The sequence below is a fragment of the Serinus canaria genome, chromosome 2 (genome assembly GCF_022539315.1).
Source record: "Serinus canaria isolate serCan28SL12 chromosome 2, serCan2020, whole genome shotgun sequence".
Taxonomy (NCBI): Eukaryota; Metazoa; Chordata; class Aves; order Passeriformes; family Fringillidae; genus Serinus; species Serinus canaria.
In genome coordinates this window covers 57,704,773-57,723,112 of record NC_066315.1, presented here as the reverse complement: position 1 = coordinate 57,723,112, position 18,340 = coordinate 57,704,773, and the positions used below count along the sequence as shown (strand labels likewise).

General features: G+C 35.1%; 1 protein-coding gene across 8 annotated transcripts in view; it reads left to right on the top strand.

Annotated features, from left to right (window-relative positions):
* Nucleotides 1-18,340, top strand: part of BRD9 (bromodomain containing 9) — a 26,792-nt gene extending 8,452 nt beyond the window's left edge. Inside the window, exons 7-18 of one of the 8 annotated variants that reach the window (XM_030228976.2) lie at nt 233-345; nt 2,330-2,458; nt 3,286-3,418; nt 5,589-5,664; nt 6,955-7,050; nt 7,795-7,927; nt 8,732-8,843; nt 10,468-10,506; nt 10,886-10,957; nt 12,207-12,309; nt 14,056-14,223; nt 15,015-18,340. In XM_030228976.2, coding sequence (XP_030084836.1) covers nt 233-345; nt 2,330-2,458; nt 3,286-3,418; nt 5,589-5,664; nt 6,955-7,050; nt 7,795-7,927; nt 8,732-8,843; nt 10,468-10,506; nt 10,886-10,957; nt 12,207-12,309; nt 14,056-14,223; nt 15,015-15,115 — 1,275 coding nt within the window. In that variant the 3' untranslated portion in view covers nt 15,116-18,340. Of the gene's footprint in view, nt 1-169; nt 346-2,329; nt 2,459-3,285; nt 3,419-5,588; nt 5,665-6,954; nt 7,051-7,794; nt 7,928-8,731; nt 8,844-10,467; nt 10,507-10,885; nt 10,958-12,206; nt 12,310-14,055; nt 14,224-15,014 lie in introns of all 8 variants that reach the window. The other 7 variants (XM_050970492.1, XM_030228969.2, XM_030228966.2 and 4 more) reach the window with 7 other exon arrangements.

The window sequence follows — 18,340 nt, the reverse complement described above, 5'->3', positions numbered from 1 at the left end:
TCTGATGCCATGCTACCATGACCAAATCATGTTGCATCGCCATTGGAAACGAGACATTAAGAACAAAATAAGGCCATGGCCATTCCCATCCCATCCCATCCCATTATCATAGCATCTTGGCTATGAGGGAAAGGTTAAGTCCCTGCCGCTCTGTCCTTTCTGATTCTAGGAACGGCTGTTAGCTTTGAAGCGCAGCATGTCGTTTATGCAGGACATGGATTTTTCTCAGCAGGCAGCTCTTTTGGGTGATGAAGACACAGCAGTTGAAGAACCTGTTCCTGAAGTTGTTCCTGTACAAGCAGAGACTACCAAGAAATCCAAAAAGCAAAATAAAGAAGTTATTAGGTAAAGGTTTTAGTGGGCATGCTTACTGGTTTGTTGCAGCTTTTGTAGTATTACACAGCAGGAAAGAACTGAGGAAAAAAATTTAGCATTTTTCCTCGAGGTCCATAGAATAAATGGGCAATTTTATTGTATTTTATTTGTTTATTTATAGAACTTGTTTCATAACCCAGTGATTTCTTACTTGAAGCAAACAATTCAAAAGATGACTGCATATTCTTTCAAACACTTAAAATTAATATCTATAGAGATATTTTCATTCTTCTTTATATCTCTATTAAATAATGAGTGGTTTCTTCTCATGATGGTTTAAAATCTTATTTTGGGCATAGCTACAAATACCTTTTGCATTTTGTTTCTTTTTTTCCTTTCCTAAAGTAGTCTGATCAAAATGTAAGTAGTTCTTCCCAGGAGAGCCAAGTGGCCCCAGATCAGTGGGTGATTTTATTTAACTTTAACCTTGTCTGGCAGGTTATGAAAGTGCAGGAGATTATTTCTGGAGCAGATGATAACATATCCCCAGTGAAATCCTATTAAACTTGGTCAAATACATTGCTAGTGCAAGAGTAATCCTTCAGCTAATAGGTACCCCCATGTCACAAATTCATATTTTTATAACTAAAAATGTTAATAATGTTAATGTTAATAATTTTTTTAAAATCTGAATTTAATAAATTTATTTTATGAGATTTTAGCAGAAACCACAATATACCAGCAACTTATATTTTTCAGTGTTCTTGCATAGGCATCCAAAGATAGACTGAATTCAAATTGTAAAGCATTATATCAGCTGGAATTTTATGGGAAAAAATATTGCAACAGAGCATCACTAGTCATGTTGTAAATAATCTGACCATGTAGATATGTTCTACAGTTTTCTTTTTAAATCTTCAAAGTAACAAAAGTGAAAATTGCCTTGTTTCATGTTTTTTTAAAGTGAGCTTTAGGGTTCTCATCAGCCACTTTTCATTTTTTTCACTTCCAGCATTTTTGTAATCCTTATTGCTGCCAGAAGAAGTGGTATTCTAATTTAAGGTTTTTTTGGAAATAGATTACTGCAACATATATCTTCAAAAATAATTTTAATCAGTAATTATCTGTGGTGGAAGCTATTCTAGCGATAACATACAGAAACTAATCTGTTACTGTATCATAGAGAATTGAGAAGGTATAATTTCTCCTTTGTTTAATGGATTGTGGATAGAAATCAACTGAAGGCACCTTTTTGTAAACAAGTCTTGAGGGGGAGGTGCTTTGCTTTTTGGTTGTTCCTTTTTTTAGAAGACAAAATAATTTGGTTTGTGTGGTGTCCAGCATTAATTCTTGCATAAACTCTGCCACAGGAGTAACTTTGTTCTTTGTCCCATAACAAGAAATTGAAACTACATTAACGTACAGATCAGACAGTTAAAAGTCATGACCTTTAATTTTATCCTGGTACCAGTTTATCAGCAATCAGATGTCGTATAAATCTACTTTTCTGTTCCTCTCAATATCTGTGTAACTTTAGTAGTTGAAATTAGTTTTTTTCTAAGTAACATGAACTTTTAAATACTTGTATTTTTGCATCTGTAGGATTGATACTGTATTTTTTGATGAAGAATAAGTCCTTGCGAGGGGAAAATCAAACCTAATAGCAGATATTTTTGCGTTCATATTTCATGGTTACAAACAGAGGAGTTAAGTCAACGTTTGCAAAGTGTTAAAGCAGCTTAGACTTCTATATAGAGGAAGAAGTGACTTGATCACTTGACCATCCTAATGTTTAAATAGTTTTTGAAAATTTTTTTTAGGATGTTACAATCTTCTGAACATTCTCTCAGAATTCTTGTCCTTTAAGTATTCTGTAGTGTGTGATAGAAAGTGCCAGTTGTTGAGGAGTTTCCTGCTGTGTACACCCTTTCTTAAAGTTTCAATGAAACAAAATAATATAACCCGTTTGTCTCGTAATAGAATGATCCTGTGATCTTTTTATTGTCTTTAATAGCAAAACTTACTTGTGTATCGGATCTGAATCTCTGTACAGAGAGAAATTCTTAGCTAAGCAAATGGAAGAAGATAACCCAGGAGAGAGAAATGGATTTGGTGTGAGGAGATGCTCTACCCAGTACCTAAGGTGTTTGGCCCTAGTGTCTAATGTCCATCTAATGCCCTGAAATACTTTGATTTACAACATATATTTTATATATAAAATATAATGAAGACTGCCATATTCTATGATATCTTCACACTTCTCTTTATGATACTACTTTTTTCTGATTTTATGTGATAGCTATGTCCTGTTCCATCCTTGGGTATGCTTATTTGCTATGATTTTATTGGTTTGGAGCTCTACTGAAAGATAAATGTTAAATTCTGTAATTTCAGTTACAAGCAGTTTTGTGATTGATACAGATTAGGAATGCTAACTGCCAGTACTGAAAACATAGGAATTAAAAGACTCCCTTTTAGACTGGGAGTTGGGTCCTATTTCTGCAAGCAGCTATATGACATAACCATCATAAATGCAGCCTGTTGGGTTTTTTCTCTGATAAGCAACAGTTTCTATCTCTCATTACATAATTTATTTTCTGCATCTTCCTGTTTGCAATTTTTGAAAATAGCGTATACGTGCATGTTGGAAACTAAAGATGCATACAGCATTCACCTAGTATTAATGCCACTCCCAGTCTCTGTTTTGTGCTTTATTTTATACTTTATTTTCATCTGGACACAGAAACAATTAAATTGTTGAAGTTGTAGCTTGGTAGTTCGCATCTTCTGCTGCAAAACTTCATAATATTATTATTATGATTATAATGATTATAATTCCACTTAAATGCTGAAGTAGACTGACACTGGGAGAAGAGTGGGACTGATTGTTCTATTAAGCAAAGCCAGAATTCAGACCCTTGTTTTGTTTTAGCTTTTAATTGCTACAGCTGCTCTTCTTCTCTTTTTTAGCTGCATTTTTGAACCTGAGGGGAATGCATGCAGCCTGACAGACAGCACTGCTGAAGAACATGTCCTGGCACTAGTGGAACATGCAGCAGATGAAGCTCGGGATAGGATCAATCGATATCTACCCAACAGCAAGGTCTACTGCACATGGCAGTTGGCAGTTCCAGTTTGTGCCTGACTATTGAATGCTTTGTTTCACGTTAGGAAACAGGCTTTACTGCTAGGCTGCTGGGGCTGGAGCATCTGGGACATATGTTCTGTGTGGCATACCAATACTGCTGTTGTCTATCTTTAGTTGCCACTGAAAGCCACTGTGCGGGGTCCTATCTTTGGAAATTCACTTGCAGGAAACAGTGAAATGCAGTTCCATCTTGAATTGCAGCCCTTAGCATTGAAAGTGATTAAAATAACATCACACTTCTCTTATTGTTGCAACCTCAGAAAAAGCAAGCTATGGCATAGGTTGAAGGGCTATTAGGATTCCCCTTCCCCCCCCCAGGAATTAACATAGTTTTAGTGTTAAATTACTGGTTTTAATGAGGAGAGTCTGTAAACTCTTGTAGTTTTGTATTTACAAGCAGTAGCTGTCAGCTGTAGCATGAGTACCAAATACAAAGATGTTGTATTGACTAGGTTTAGATAGCACGTTTTACAGTTCTGAATGTGATGCTGATGTTATTCCATGTATTTGGGTTTTGTGCTCTTCCAAGGACAAGCTTGGTGGCGCTGTTGATGCAGTTTTCTCTGAAGGATCAATTTTTTTAGCTGTGGTTTTTTTAGTTCTGTGATGTTAGTGGTGGATTCCTTCACTTCCTTGTGCTAGGATTGGTGTGAATGCTCCAGGCATTCCCTAGAGATCTGTACTGAGATACCTTTACTCTCTTTCCCTTGAATTTTATGGAGACTTTTTTGCTCCCTTTTTTCATCTGTCTAGTGGTCACTGCAGTCAAGAATCAGGATGTGTCCACATCTGCATTTTCCACCTTTTTAAAAACTATTGCAGAAGAAACTTTGAAGCAAAATTGGCGTTGTGTCTTCAAACTTAAATGTCCATTTCTTGGGCAGTGGCCCTGATTATGCAGTCAATTTAGGCTCAAGTTGGATTATGAAATTAAACTGCAAAGTGTAGTGGGTGAAGGCTTAGTTTCAAATGTATTTCTGTTTCTTTGGATAATGAGAAGATTTGCTAGAATTGAAGTCTTATTTGAAACCACCAAAGTAAGAGTGGCTTTTTAAATCTCAACAAAGCAGTACCATTGACTGATGCAGTCAGTTTTGCACTGTTCAAGGAAGTTTCTCAAGGTGTGCAGCTCTTAGTTGCTAAGGCTGTTAAGTCAGCTTGACAGCCCCAGTGCATGTCCCACTGAATCTAGGTAACCCTGGCATGTTCTTGGAATTCAGCCATTGTTAACTTCTGCCATCACTTGAAGATATTGTTCTTGTTCCTTCTCTTTCCAGCACCTCTCACCTCTCTTTTTATTATATGCCAATATGAGCTTTGGCCTCCTGTACAGAGAGAGTTTTAAACTTTTTCAGATGGAGGTGGATATAAAACAAAATAGGAGAGATTTGTTGTTCATTTCCTTAGAAGTATTTACTAATATTTGTGTAGGGAGAGAACAGTTTTCATTTTCCCTTTATATTGAGAGGTTACAGTGGTTTTTTTCTCAATTCATGTGTAGTTGGTTTCTGCAAGTAGCTTTGCTTGTTGCATCAGATCTGGCTCTAACTGTATAGACCCTGGTGTGCTCTGTCTTTCACATCTGTATTTAGCATTGTGCTTGTCTGCTTCGGTAGGTCTCTCACTGCACTTCTTCCTCTTGAAGAATTTGGTAGTGTGTTAATAAAAGTACTTCTAATTAGAGAAAGTTGTGGGTGAGACATGAAAACAAGCAGTTCAATCTGTATTTGAAAATAAGCAGTGACTTTGTGGATAGGAGTCACAGATCTGCTTCTAAAAAGAATGTGTGTTCTGGACTTTGCAGTCAGAAAGGCTGGCTCCATGCCAATGACAACAGAATTGAGTTTGTCTTGGGTGAAAACTTAAGATCTGACTTACGAAGATGAATAGGGTATTGTATATGATGTATGAACTTCTTCTCCTAAGTGTTCTGTTCTGAAACACTGGCTAAGTGGTGTTAAATAGTTGTGACCCAAGGTTCTCTGTATGAAAAAGGGAATACCAAAGTGCAGTGCAATACAGCTAAAAATGCTTTTTGTAGTTTTCTCTGTAAATGGGCAGCTCCTTCTTTGAGTGTGAACAGTTTTGAATGATTCCTGCTGTATCTCTCTGGTTTTGTTCACAGATTGGTTATCTGAAAAAAAATGGCGATGGAACTTTATTATTTAGTGTAGTAAATTCATCTGATCCAGAAGCAGAAGGTAAAAGCTATGCTCTTTCAAGCAAACATTTCTTGTCTTGAGTGTTCTAACAGATTAAGTCTTAACTGTAGATACAGATCCTGCATAGTGTAGATGAATTTTAAAACTGTTTTTAATTTTTCAAAAATTTTTATTCTTTTCATTAATTATTTCCCAAACCTATTCCCCAAACATCCCAAAGGTGTTTCTGTTTGCCTTACATTTTTTCACTCTTCAGATGCTTTGTTTTATTGATGCCAATAGTGAGAAGATAAAAGAATATCTCCTTATAAGCACTTACACATTGCTACAACTTTATAAAGAGCTTGGAAGACAAGCTCTTACTGCAAGTACACTGTAGTGTTAATACCTAATGACGAAAGGTGAATGAAGATGCTGCAATTCTGTGTAAATGTGCAATGCACAGATGCAAATTTAGAATAATCTTTTACCTCTTTATAACCTAATTTCAATCATAAGCTAAATTTCAGTTTTAAGATTATGAGATTCTGCTCAATTTTTTTTCTTTAGTTCCTTGATCTTTTTTTTTTGTTCTGTTATTATTATGTTATTTATATTGTTTTGTGCTTTCCCTCTGCTTTAATTTCAAGCTCAAGATGCAGAAGTATTGAAAATTTGTGATGAATAAAATGCCATAGTTTTTGGAGTGTAATGTTGATTTAGCACTTCCTTCTCTGCACCTTTTAAGATTAGAATTTTTTCACAGCTTTCCTCTTATTTCACTGATGAATATATGAATGCTTTTGACTAATCACATTGAGAGACACAAGCCTGCTAAATTCTTTTCATCTGGAAGTAAATTTTTCTGGAATGAAATCGAGTATTTTGGGTGCATTTTGCCTATTACCTATTTCTAAAAAAACAAAAAAGTGATTTAATGCCTCCGAAATTACACCACTGAAAATTTAAAGAGTGATGGTAATGGATTTTTATAAACAAACAACTACTTAGTCAACATGAGAGACTGCAAGAGACTGCTCTTATCACTTTAGTAATATCTGGATCTTGAAGGTTTGTGAATCAGCTACTAAAATAATTACAGATGCTGCTGTATACTTTAAATGTGAAATAACTTAAGTAAGCCATAGATCTTGTGAATATGACATGGAAGCGTACTTATAGCTTGTGGCTGAAATTTAAATGGAGAATCTGAACTACAGTACATACCCTTAATGTATAGTTTAAAAAACATTTAGTCTTTATGTTAATTACAGCTCTAAAATAGCAAATTTGTCATCAATTGTAAACACAAAATGCTTTTCTAAGCCTTCTTTTAAATCAAATTATTAGAGGAAGAAACTCACCCAGTGGATCTGAGTTCACTGTCAAGCAAATTATTACCTGGCTTCACTACACTGGGCTTCAAAGATGAGCGAAGAAATAAAGGTAATTACCAAAGACACTGTTTTAACTTTGTCTTTATTAATGTTCAAGCAATTGCATGATATAAAATCATTTTGGTTTATACCTCTTTATACTATGAAAGTTCATGTGGTTTTTTTTATAATGTATAATAATTCCATTAACAGCAGAATGCAGCTTTTATCAGATATTTTGCTTATTAAACGTAATTTAATTAGCAGTTTATGTATTAATATTTTACCTTAGTGTTACAGCTACACTAGAAGATTTCCAATAATGGTAGTCCATTTCCTCTGGGGGAAATAGTTTTTCCATAGTAATTGCACTTACAGTTGAGAAACAACTTTCCAGTCATTTGCATTTTTGCAACATATGACAAAGATTTTGCAGACTATGGATTTTTTTTCCCTGGTATTATTGACAGGTTTTAATAGTTTCTAATCTGCTGTCAGAAACTGACTGGCAACCAACATGTGGATGGACACAAAATGTAGAAATATAGAAGGGAATGTGACTGTGAACCTTTTTCTTCTTCAAGTGGGGTGGATAGCTTAAATCTTGATTTTTCAGTAGTATAAGCATGTTTGTTTATATGGTTAAAATATTGCTGATTCTGGAAGTGTCCTGGAGACACTGCTCTTGCTTTCAGTTAGAGGAAAAAATACATGGCACTTTCTGTATGTTTCAGAAAATATAATCTTTTTTTTTTTTTCCCAAGTGATCTTTGACACTTGTGCTAATCATTTGTTGTGTCTTTCACCTGTGTAGTAACCTTTCTTACCAGTGCCAATACAGCGCCTTCCTTGCAAAACAACTCTATATTTCATGATCTGAAACCAGATGAGATGGAGCTCCTATACTCAGCATATGGTGACGAAACTGGGATCCAGTGTGCCTTAAGGTAAGGTCTTCCTTATTAGGAAAGCTAATTTCTCATAGCAATTTTTTGCAAAGGAATTTAAACTATATCTCAACTAAGAGCCTCCCTAAGAGCCTTCAGATCCTGATTTTTTTCTAAAACTTATTTTTAAAAGAAATCACTGTAAAATTTGAAGCTAGCTTTCATTCTTCTTGGCGTGGTATTTTTTTTTTTTTTTTGGTTGTTTGTTTGCTTTTGGTTTTTTGGAGGTGGGGAAAGTTTTGGGGCATTTTCCCATTTGGCCTTTTAAGCTTTCTATTTTATTGCAAGGTTATTATGGATCTTGTTATTAGGGTCTTCACACACAGTATATTATAGGTTGCCACAGATTTAGTGTTACCCAGCGGTAAATAATTTTAAAAGGCAAGCAGTATATTTCAGTGGTTTTAAAGCAATTATGTTTTTCAGTGGGTTTCAAAAGAGCTAATGCTACTTGAAAAGAAAAATGCCATTTATCATTGAATTGTTGATCTTGGAGGGAAAGAAATAATCTCAAGCTTTTTATCTTTAGTGTTTTGTTTTGTAACCCACTACCCTACCATCAATGATAGTTCAAGACAAAATTTGCTGGTACTTGTGAAAAACAAGTTGTAAACCTACTTTACTATTAAAGTAAAAGAAAAAGTTCGGTGTCCTGGTGACCTTAATTGCTTTCCTGAAGAAGCATAAAAGAGTTAAAGGAAAAAGAAAATGTAGGTGTAACTCAGTGTATTTGGGAAAACATTTTAAGTTGTAGTAGTTTTTATGAAAGTAAATGTTTTCTGTAATGCTTATCTCCATTCCTAGCTTACAAGAATTTGTGAAGGATGCTGGAAGTTACAGCAAGAAAATAGTTGATGATCTTCTGGACCAGATCACTAGTGGTGACCATTCCAAAACTATTTATCAGCTAAAGCAGGTGTGTCCTGGGTGCACTGAAGTGTCACAAATTCATCAGAATAAGAATGAACCTGTTGGCTTTTTAATACTGTGTGAGATACTTTGTTTTCCACTGACAGTTTAAGCAGTGTGAGTTTAGCTGTTCAAGCAACCATGAACCAAATTAGAGACTGAATTAATCAATGAAGGAGGAATCCTTTTCTCTGGCGGCTAGGACAGTTCTCCAGTGTGGTTCACTATGTGACTGTAGAAAGGAAGAGACAGGAGATGCAGCATAGCAGGGTCCAACCAACTGGATGGAGTTTGGGCAGTCTTGTCACTCAGTGTCATGACTTACATACAGATTTCTGAGTTACATTGCAATCTTTTTGTTAAAGTTTTGGGTTTTTTCTTAATTGAAAAGCAAAATATATTTCTCATGGAAGGATTAGTTATTTGGAAAATGGAAGTAAAGTTAAAAAACTGAGTAATTACCACTGTACCAGGTGTCTGTTACCCCCCAGTGCTAAATTTAACATTCATGTAGCGTGTCTACAGAGAAAGCTTTTAACTTATGTCCAAAAGCACTTTCCTGAAGAGATGCATACTAAGATTGGAGAAGAGAGTTTTCTCAGAAATGTGTATGGTTCTAGTGAGAATGTTTGCATTCCCAAGAGAAAATAAGCTTAAAAAAAAGCAAATTTTCTGAAGATAAATTTCATGTTATCTTCACATCGAAAGACAGTCTTAGTTTGAAATATTTGTCTGCTATTTAAAATGCTGACACTCTGGAAGATTGAAGAATAGAGAAAGGGAGGCGGGCTGGGAAGATGGAAAGTACTTAGGATTCCTGACCTGGTAGAAATGAGATTATCTTTGCAGACTTAGAAGTGGAGTAGGGTGGGTGGTGTTTGGAAATAAGGAGACAATGGAATGAAAAACACTGATGATCCTTTAGAATTATCTGGGTGTTTTTTCCCTACAGACAAAGATGGAACATATAGCAGGAAGAAATGTAAAGGATTAGTTCAAAAAGTTAAAACCCAATATTTTGAATACTTTCCTACATATAAAAATGTGTGTATTGCAACATAGTCAACTTAGCATTTTTTTTTTAAATAAAATGCGCTTTTGCCTTTTACTGTGTTTTTCTGTGAATTTTGTTCCAGGTGAGAATTTCTGAGGACCTTCCAAATGGTCAATGGCTATTTACACTTGAAAATGCTGTTTAGTTGTGACATATATGGATATACACTGATTTTACACAATTACACGTGTTTCAGTGATCATATACATGGTGTTCTATGCTTGAGCATTTTGTACTGCTGCATTTGAGTAAGAATTAGTATCTCTGGAAGTATAACCTTGAATGATTTGTGATCAGAAGTTACTGAAGATAACTAATGACAAAGATACTGCATTCAAATATAAAGTTTATAAGCAGAAGAAACAGTATAAGGGGACTCAGAGATTAGTTAAAATGTGTCATATTAAAATATTTAAGAACAGCAACTGTTGCATTCTAATTATGTTACAGATATGTGAAAAAGTTAGCTGTCTCTAGCCTCCTTTTGTGTGTGGTTTGAATATGCTTGAGATGGTACAAGAAAGATTTCTTTCTCATGTGTTCAGTATAAGCAGTTATTGGTATTCTTTCATTCCAGAGGCGAAACATCCCAGTAAAACCACTGGACGAAGTTAAAGTAAGTTATGCTAATGCTCTGCTGGGTTTTTTAACTGGGAAAAGTGTTTTGGCATTTAAAGTAGAGAAAGTTACATTCTCTGAGCTTGCAGCATTCCAATTCTTTATTTTATTTAACATGCCTCTGTTCTGTATGGTAATACAAAAAAGATTGATAAGTGAAGTATATGAGAAAGGAGAGGCTTAAGGTTATTCCTGGAGAGGCTGTCCTGGTTAGTTACAAATTGTTGGCATGACTGTATATGATTGCCCTAGAGAAGAGCTGGTCTTTAGTTTTTTGTGAGGATTTAGTCAAATATCACTGAATGTGTCTCAGGAATCATGCTTAGTAAATATAAGGTCTGAAATGCTAAGATCTAAAGTATTTCTTTGTTATTTAGGTTCTGCCAGTTCTTATAAAAGAAGAACACAAGTTGCGCAATACCTGTCTGGATTCTTCCAAACAGATCATGGTAAAATGGCTGGGCGGTGGGGGTGGGCGGGGAAACAGAACCCAAAAAGTAGTTTTGAGACATTATTTTGTTTCAGTGCACAATCTGAGGTGGAATATTAAAATTACATTATCTGGAATAAGGTTGCAGTACTGAAAATGAATTCTCTGATATTCAGTCTGTTTTCATTGGTGGCTTCATTGTTCTTCAGCTTATTTCAGCACGCAAAACTAAGTCTCAGAGGCAGAAAGATCACATAGGAATCTGAAAAAGATACTTGATCTGCTGATCAATATTTGAGGTTCAGCCTGCTGTAGAATTGGAAAAAAACCCATTAATATTAATCAGTTTTACCATATCCATTGAAAATGTCTTTTAGAAAGTATGGGTAAATAATACATATCTTATGCTTTTACAGCTACTAACAAAATCTTTGCTTAAGTGGTACTGGTTTTATCTTGCAAATTATTTGTGACAAGAGAAGATATGCACTACATTCCATGCAATTCACATAAAAATTATATTGATCACATTATAGCAACTAAAAAAAACCATCATAGTTGTATAAATATTCCTAATGTTTTGTGGGAAGGTGTGAATTTCTCTAGAAGGTGACTAAATTATTTCATGTACATGCTAGGTTTCGTTTTCATTTTTCTAAAAGGTAATATCTGGTTGTATGTTTACCTGAGTGTCTTATTTCTCCTGCTGGATCAGGCACCCTCAGAGATTTCCCTTAGAACAGGTTTGAAGCTTAGTGACTCTGATTTCTTCCTTTGTGCCATTACATTAGCAATATTACAATGGGTGTGCAAAGAAAGGGAGTTGCACAGTGTAGGCTATATGTCATTATCCAAATGTATAGGAAAAATACTAGAGCAGCCAGTTCCAGCTGATACTGTGAAGAAGGAGGTCCACTGTATGGAAAATTTCAGTAAATCCAATGTTCACATATGGAGAAGATGAGGGACACTGGTAGTACTTCCACCTGCTAGGGTTCTACCATGAGACATGGATGAGTTGAGTGTGTCATTGAGTTTCAGCAGTCCTGGATCATGAGATAAAAGACTTGGACTACTGTGCACATTCATGTCCAGGAATCTTTTTGAGCTGTCTCTGAATTTCAGGTTAGCCAAGATGGTTATGGATGCTCCAGTCTGAGATGTTGAGATAACACTTCTGAGAGAATGGATTTGTGCATTAAACTTTGAGAAGTTAGAATCACAGCTTGTCACTCTTGCTAATCTTTCTGTTTCTTGTATTTTAATAGGTTGGAGAATCTGCTGGAGACAGTAACACTTCTGACTTGGACTTTCTCTCCATGAAGCCGTATTCAGATGTATCTCTTGATATTTCTATGTTAAGTTCATTAGGTAAGTACCTAAATATACAAGACATCTGTTATGGTTTAGTTGTACCATTTAGAGAAAATGACAGCAGGATTTGCTAAAATTAAAAAAAGGGTTTGAAAAGTAGTAATAAATATACATTTGACTGCGGTAAAAGACTAGGGCTGATAAATGAAACCTTGCTCTGTTTTTCCTTTGAGACATCCATGTGTTATACAAGTGCAATTGAAGAAAACAAAGTATTTGTACCTCACTATTTTGGTAGCATTGCTTGTATTTCTTGTGTTCATAGTAATATAAATTTTAAGAATCAGTGTGAAGTTTTCACTCAGAAATTATGTTGCTTCATATAATGTCTTTTAAAATAACTTGGGAATTAGGTAAGTATGTGAAACCCAATCATGTTGCTACTTGGAATATCCCAAAACAAAAGTGGGAAGGAACTTCTGGTGCTGGATAGACTTCATTCATCTTCAGTTGTGTGAAAGAATTTGGATGCTGTTCCAAATACATGTCTTTGATAGTTATCCTGTAAATACCACAACAGGTTATGGTACCATTTCTGCAGGCAGCTGAGCTAGTCAAATGTCTTCAAAAATGTCATCCAAGCAAACAACTTGCTTATGTTTTAAGATACTTTTAGTTCTGAATGTGAAAGAGGCCAAGCTATCTGTTATAAAACACAACCAAATTAATTGAAGACAGCTTAAAGGGAAAAAAGATTTCTACAAATGTCTCACATAGGTGCAGTTTGAAAAGCAATTGTAAGTTCTGATTATGCTGTCTCACTAATTTTATTGCAGTTCAGTAAAAAAGGAATAAATATCCATTTTATAGATAATGTTTAGACATATCAGTCTTACTATAAATTTCATGCACTACTAAAAGCTGCTTCTTTGCCCTTTCTGTAAATAATCATGCTGCTAGATTAGTTGGCTTCCAGAGAGAGTTTATGAAATTATTTCTTAATATAATTCTTACAAAATTAACATTAAAGAAAGAGAAGGGAAGGAGTTTATCTTCCTGTTTAAAGTTGAGGGTATTTTTTTTTAGGTCTTCATATGAAAGAATAGCATATATTGGCACATACATCCAGTTCTTTCCAATTTCACAAATAATTTGACTTACTACAAAATTTATGTAGCTGGAGAAGATACTGTTCTTAGAACCTTCTGTGATGGGGATGACTTTGCCTCCGTAGATTCCATGTTCTGTTTAAACTGTATTTTGAGTTAGATATTTAAATGATCTGCTTGCTGACTCTGTTTTGCCACAAACTAAATGTGTTATTTACTGTGAGGGTGGTGAGGCATTGACACAGTTGTGTCAGTTGTGAGTTCCCCGTCCCTGGAAGTGCTCAAGGTCAGGTTGGATGGGGCTTTGAGCAACCTGGTCTGGTGAAAGGTGTCTCTGCCCATGGCAGGGGGATTGGAATGTGATGGCCTTTACTATCCCTTCCAACCCAGGCCACTCTGTCCATATCTGGCATTTCACAGCTAAGGGAGACAAATTAAGCTCTTGCAGTTGTTTAGATACTGGGAGTCAGTTCAGTTTCAGCCATTTCTGTGTGGCACTTTCCTTCATCTTCCAATACTGCACAGGTCTGCAGCTGTTGCTTTTTAAAAGTGCAAGGGAAAATGCAAGATTGAGGTAATTTGGGTATAGACAATGCTTGTGTTAATTAAGTTTTCAGAACTTTTTTGTAGTGACTTGGTAATTCATGGGTCAGTGTACATATGCTAATTATGGGTTTTGGTTGTTGGCTCTTAGGAAAAGTGAAGAAGGAGCTTGATCATGATGATAACCATCTACATCTAGATGAAACAACTAAACTGCTTCAGGACCTTCATGAAGCTCAGGCTGACAGAGTGGGATCCCGGCCATCATCCAATTTGAGTTCTCTCTCCAATACCTCTGAAAGAGACCAACATCATCTTGGTAAAGTTAGCTCTGTCGCAGAAGTTCCAGTACTTGTGTTCTATTTGGAATTGGTTTAAACTTACATTGTAATTTATAGAAGTCTTTGTGGAAAACTACTTTGATAAAACAGTGTGCTGACTGATCATGTTTTAGTTTTTAAATATGCCTGGCAGAGATAACTAACAAGACATACTTGTTAGCTACCTCTGCCAGGTTATACTTGTTAAAACGTCCAGAACTAAGACCACTAATTGTAATTTCCTATTTTTTGATTAGATGTGATTGAAGTAATTGTGAAGTAAATTGATAATTCAATGGCAAATTCCTATAAGCACTTGCATTTGATGCTGTCAATAACACTAAGGAGTATATAATGATTATTTTGCTTCTGCATAGTTGTGTTCCGCAAAATAACAAGTGGGAATCTACAACAGCATTTCATTGTCAACTGTAAAATTCACTGATAAGATGGGACAATAGCTTAACATACTGCTTAACAATTTGGTGCCATTTCTGAGAAGGTAGAAGATGTTGGATGCATGATACTCAGTTGCATTTTGTATAATTAACTCAGAGTAATTGACTCAGAGTAATAGCATAATGATTAATATTCCAAAAATTATTTAAATTACTAAGAATCTTGTGATTTCTTTTTCATAATCTCCTGTTTAAATATCATTTAGATGTCTGTCTTACTTTAAAAGTCTAAAAGGAGCATGTGAAATAACCATCCTGTTTATATGTATAAATATCTCTTAATTTTTTCTGTACTTTTAAAGTTTTGATTTTTTTTTTCTCAAATTCAACAGGAAGCCCCTCTCATCTGAGTGTTGGAGAACAGCAAGACATGGTTCACGATCCCTATGAATTTCTTCAGTCTCCAGAAACCTCAAATGCTACTAGTAACTAATCTGACATGTACTATATTTATTTTGTATTTTAATTGTATTATGTTTTATAAAGTTTTTGTCCATGACAGAAACTGCATTTTTGTCCTCTTTTCTATGAGGATTGCTGTATAATATTATCATGTATACAGTATTAAACAAGCAAACATATAAAAACCCCAACCCCAAACTAATTAGTGCATCATGTTGTTAGCAATGTACCAAGAACTGCTTTCATTTTGTTTGTTAAGGGAGAAAGTTATTTACTGGTGAATCTTGACCGAAAAGCAGCAAATAATGTGTTAGAAAAATTTATATATTATAGACACTGAAAAGTGATAATTTTCCCAGAATCATGGCAACAGTTTTTAAATGTTTGCAGTACAATTATCAACTAGTTCTTTAGATAATTGTTCTGTTATCTGCTGTTCAGGTTAAGACCTGAACATCTCCAAGGAAGAACAAAAAGCTGCATGAATCAGGATCATTATTGTGTTTTCCATCTCCAAATGCTAATAATCTGTAGAAATTGTTTAAACATTTCCCCATATTTTAAAATCTTGTTTTAATCACTGCAGAGGGCATTTAGTTTGAGAGTAACAGTACTTGGTAGTTCCGGTAGAATGCTCATTTACAAAAATTCTACCCTGGATTTGAAAAAGATGTACGTTTTTGTGATCTATGGTATCTTGAAACACAAAGAAAAGATAATACTTGTATTTTTTAATATGATGTGTATATCTCATAGGGTGAAAAAAACACTGGATAAGGTGTGCTTTTCAGTAATTCCAAAATAAAACTTTTATAATACATCAATACTGAAACTGAGGGGTTTTGTACTATTGCTATTTGCAAGCAGACAAATGTTATAAATTTACATTATTTTGTAAATATAAATAAAAATAGAAAAGCAGTTTTGATGTATATAGCAAATCTGTTTTTCTTGCCAGGGAGAAGTTTGCTTCCTTATACTAAGTCTAAAATACTAAAGAGTTTTGGGTTGAATTCATGTGCTGCTTCAAAAGATTAATTTCATCTGCCACATGTAGCTATAAATAAAAAAAACATTTAGTTTTAGTAACCTCCTCAGTTTTTAGGAACCATTAAGGAAGTCAGATAATTGGTAGTAAAGTCTTGTAAAGTCTTGATAAATTCTAAATAGGAAGATTGTTTCGTTCCAAGTGGGAGTGCTGAAGAAAGAACATGGAGTGGTTTTTCTGTCTGGGAGTTGTTAGGAATGTGTGTGGCGCTGTGCTTGGGCTCCTTTGCCGCTCCTGCAATCTGATGCATCATGACTGTGGGTTTTTGGAAGTGACACAGATGGTCTGCTGCCCTGTGGCAGTGTTGTTGGCCAGGATTTGCATGGACACACAGCCTTGTGTTGGTTTGCAGCTTCCCAAAATTATTTTGATTGAAAAGTGTCTTTAAATCAAACGTGCTTTTGGTCTCTAGTAAGTCTGATTTCTTATACAGTAAATATAAATTGATTCCTGTAATAGACTCTAAATTATAGTTACAGTTGGTGAGGAAATCTTTATTGAAACACTTGCTGTTGAATTGCCTGCCTTAGCTCTTGAATAAAATTCCACAGGAGAATGTTTTAAATACCCCTCTAGAAGAATGTGCTGGTTTGTTCTGGTTTTTGTTTGAACTGCAGTGTTTACTACTGAAAACTAAAATAATGTGCAGTATCTGATTTGATACCTTCACCTTGGATTTCAGGCAGAATGCATTCAAACTCTGTGAAATTCTGTAGATCAGCCTTTATGGGCTGCGTGAGCTGGTGGTATAAAAGGCTGGATGTTGTTTGCATCATTACTGTACCAGAGAGCACTTTGTGCCTGAGGAAGGATTGCTTATTTATTCAGCCTATCTGGCCCTTAAGCAATGTTAGTTATGCACAGCAATCTCCATCTGCTGTTCCATGGGTGCTGGACAATCCCTTCACTAGGCCTACTGCCTGCATTCCCCAGGGAAAAAATGCTTTTAGGACAAAACTTCTTTCTAGAAGCAAATATAAATGTTTTTGCTGTGGTGCCTTCTCAAAAGTGGCAGACATTGCCTTGTAGCCTGTTTGCTGAATGTACTGAGACATATGATTAGGCTCACTAAATGTCACAAGAAAAGCTTTCATGTTTCTTGGAGAAATCTCATTCTTCTAAATTTTATAGAAAGATTGGACTCTTGAGTTTGCAGTCTCTGGTAAAAAAAGGCTAAAATTTTAAAGTGGTTGAAGTAATGTCTTTCAGTCACTTGTTTGTCACAGTGCATTTTTACTGATTCTTGTGCTAAAAGAGAATCTCCTGCTCCTCTTTGTTGTTGGCGTATGTGCCTATGCTTGTACCAGTGGTACACTGTTACATCTTCCAAATGATTCTGGTTTATTTGAGAAAAAGCCTTAAGAAGAAATCTGCCTGTCCTTTCCTTACTTAATTGAAGGGTAAAAAATTCCCTAAGCCATGTCTTATTTGCTCTTGTCCATGTAGGTGGTAAGTTCATATATACAGAAAAGCTTTGAACTAACCAGTGAAGGCCTCTAATCTTATGGTCCTATTTAAATACGAAGAATTTGAAAAACTTGATTGAGTTCTGTGAGTTTATATAACATAATATTTATTTAATCCAAGATAAACACTATTCCTTTCTAGTGTGTTTGATAGATATTTCCTGTTTGGTTCATTTGGGAGATGAGACTGTGTCCCTGGCACCCTGTTCAAATCTGTAATGCATAACATGTAACATCTTCTAGCTAGGTGGCACCATATGTCAGTAAACTTTATGTGAGTTCCCATTGGTTGGAATATGCTGCCACTGAAATAGAGGGGAAATTCCTTGGGTGTTTGGTAAAATTAACCCAGGCTTTCTATAAAAAATTGAGAAAATTAAATGCATTTTTTCAATTTTTCCCTCTAATAACTGCTGTATGAAAAAATGTAATTCACTAAGGTTGTAAGCAATGTTAAGAGAAATCTTAGATCAGTTCTTCCACAATGTAAAAATATGTCAATGAAAATGTACAATGGTCTAAGTAACTGTGATTTTTCTTTTCTCTTGTATGTCTGTCATCAAATTCATGTTTTAGCACAGTCATCTTCAGTGGCAGCAAAGGGAATATTGAGACTGTATTGCACACATCTTTGTAAACAAGGATTCAGCAAGGAGCAAATTTATGCCACTCTCTGAGATACACAAGTACAGGGACAGAATTTACCTGAAAATATTAGGTAAAAAATAAAAATTAAAAAATC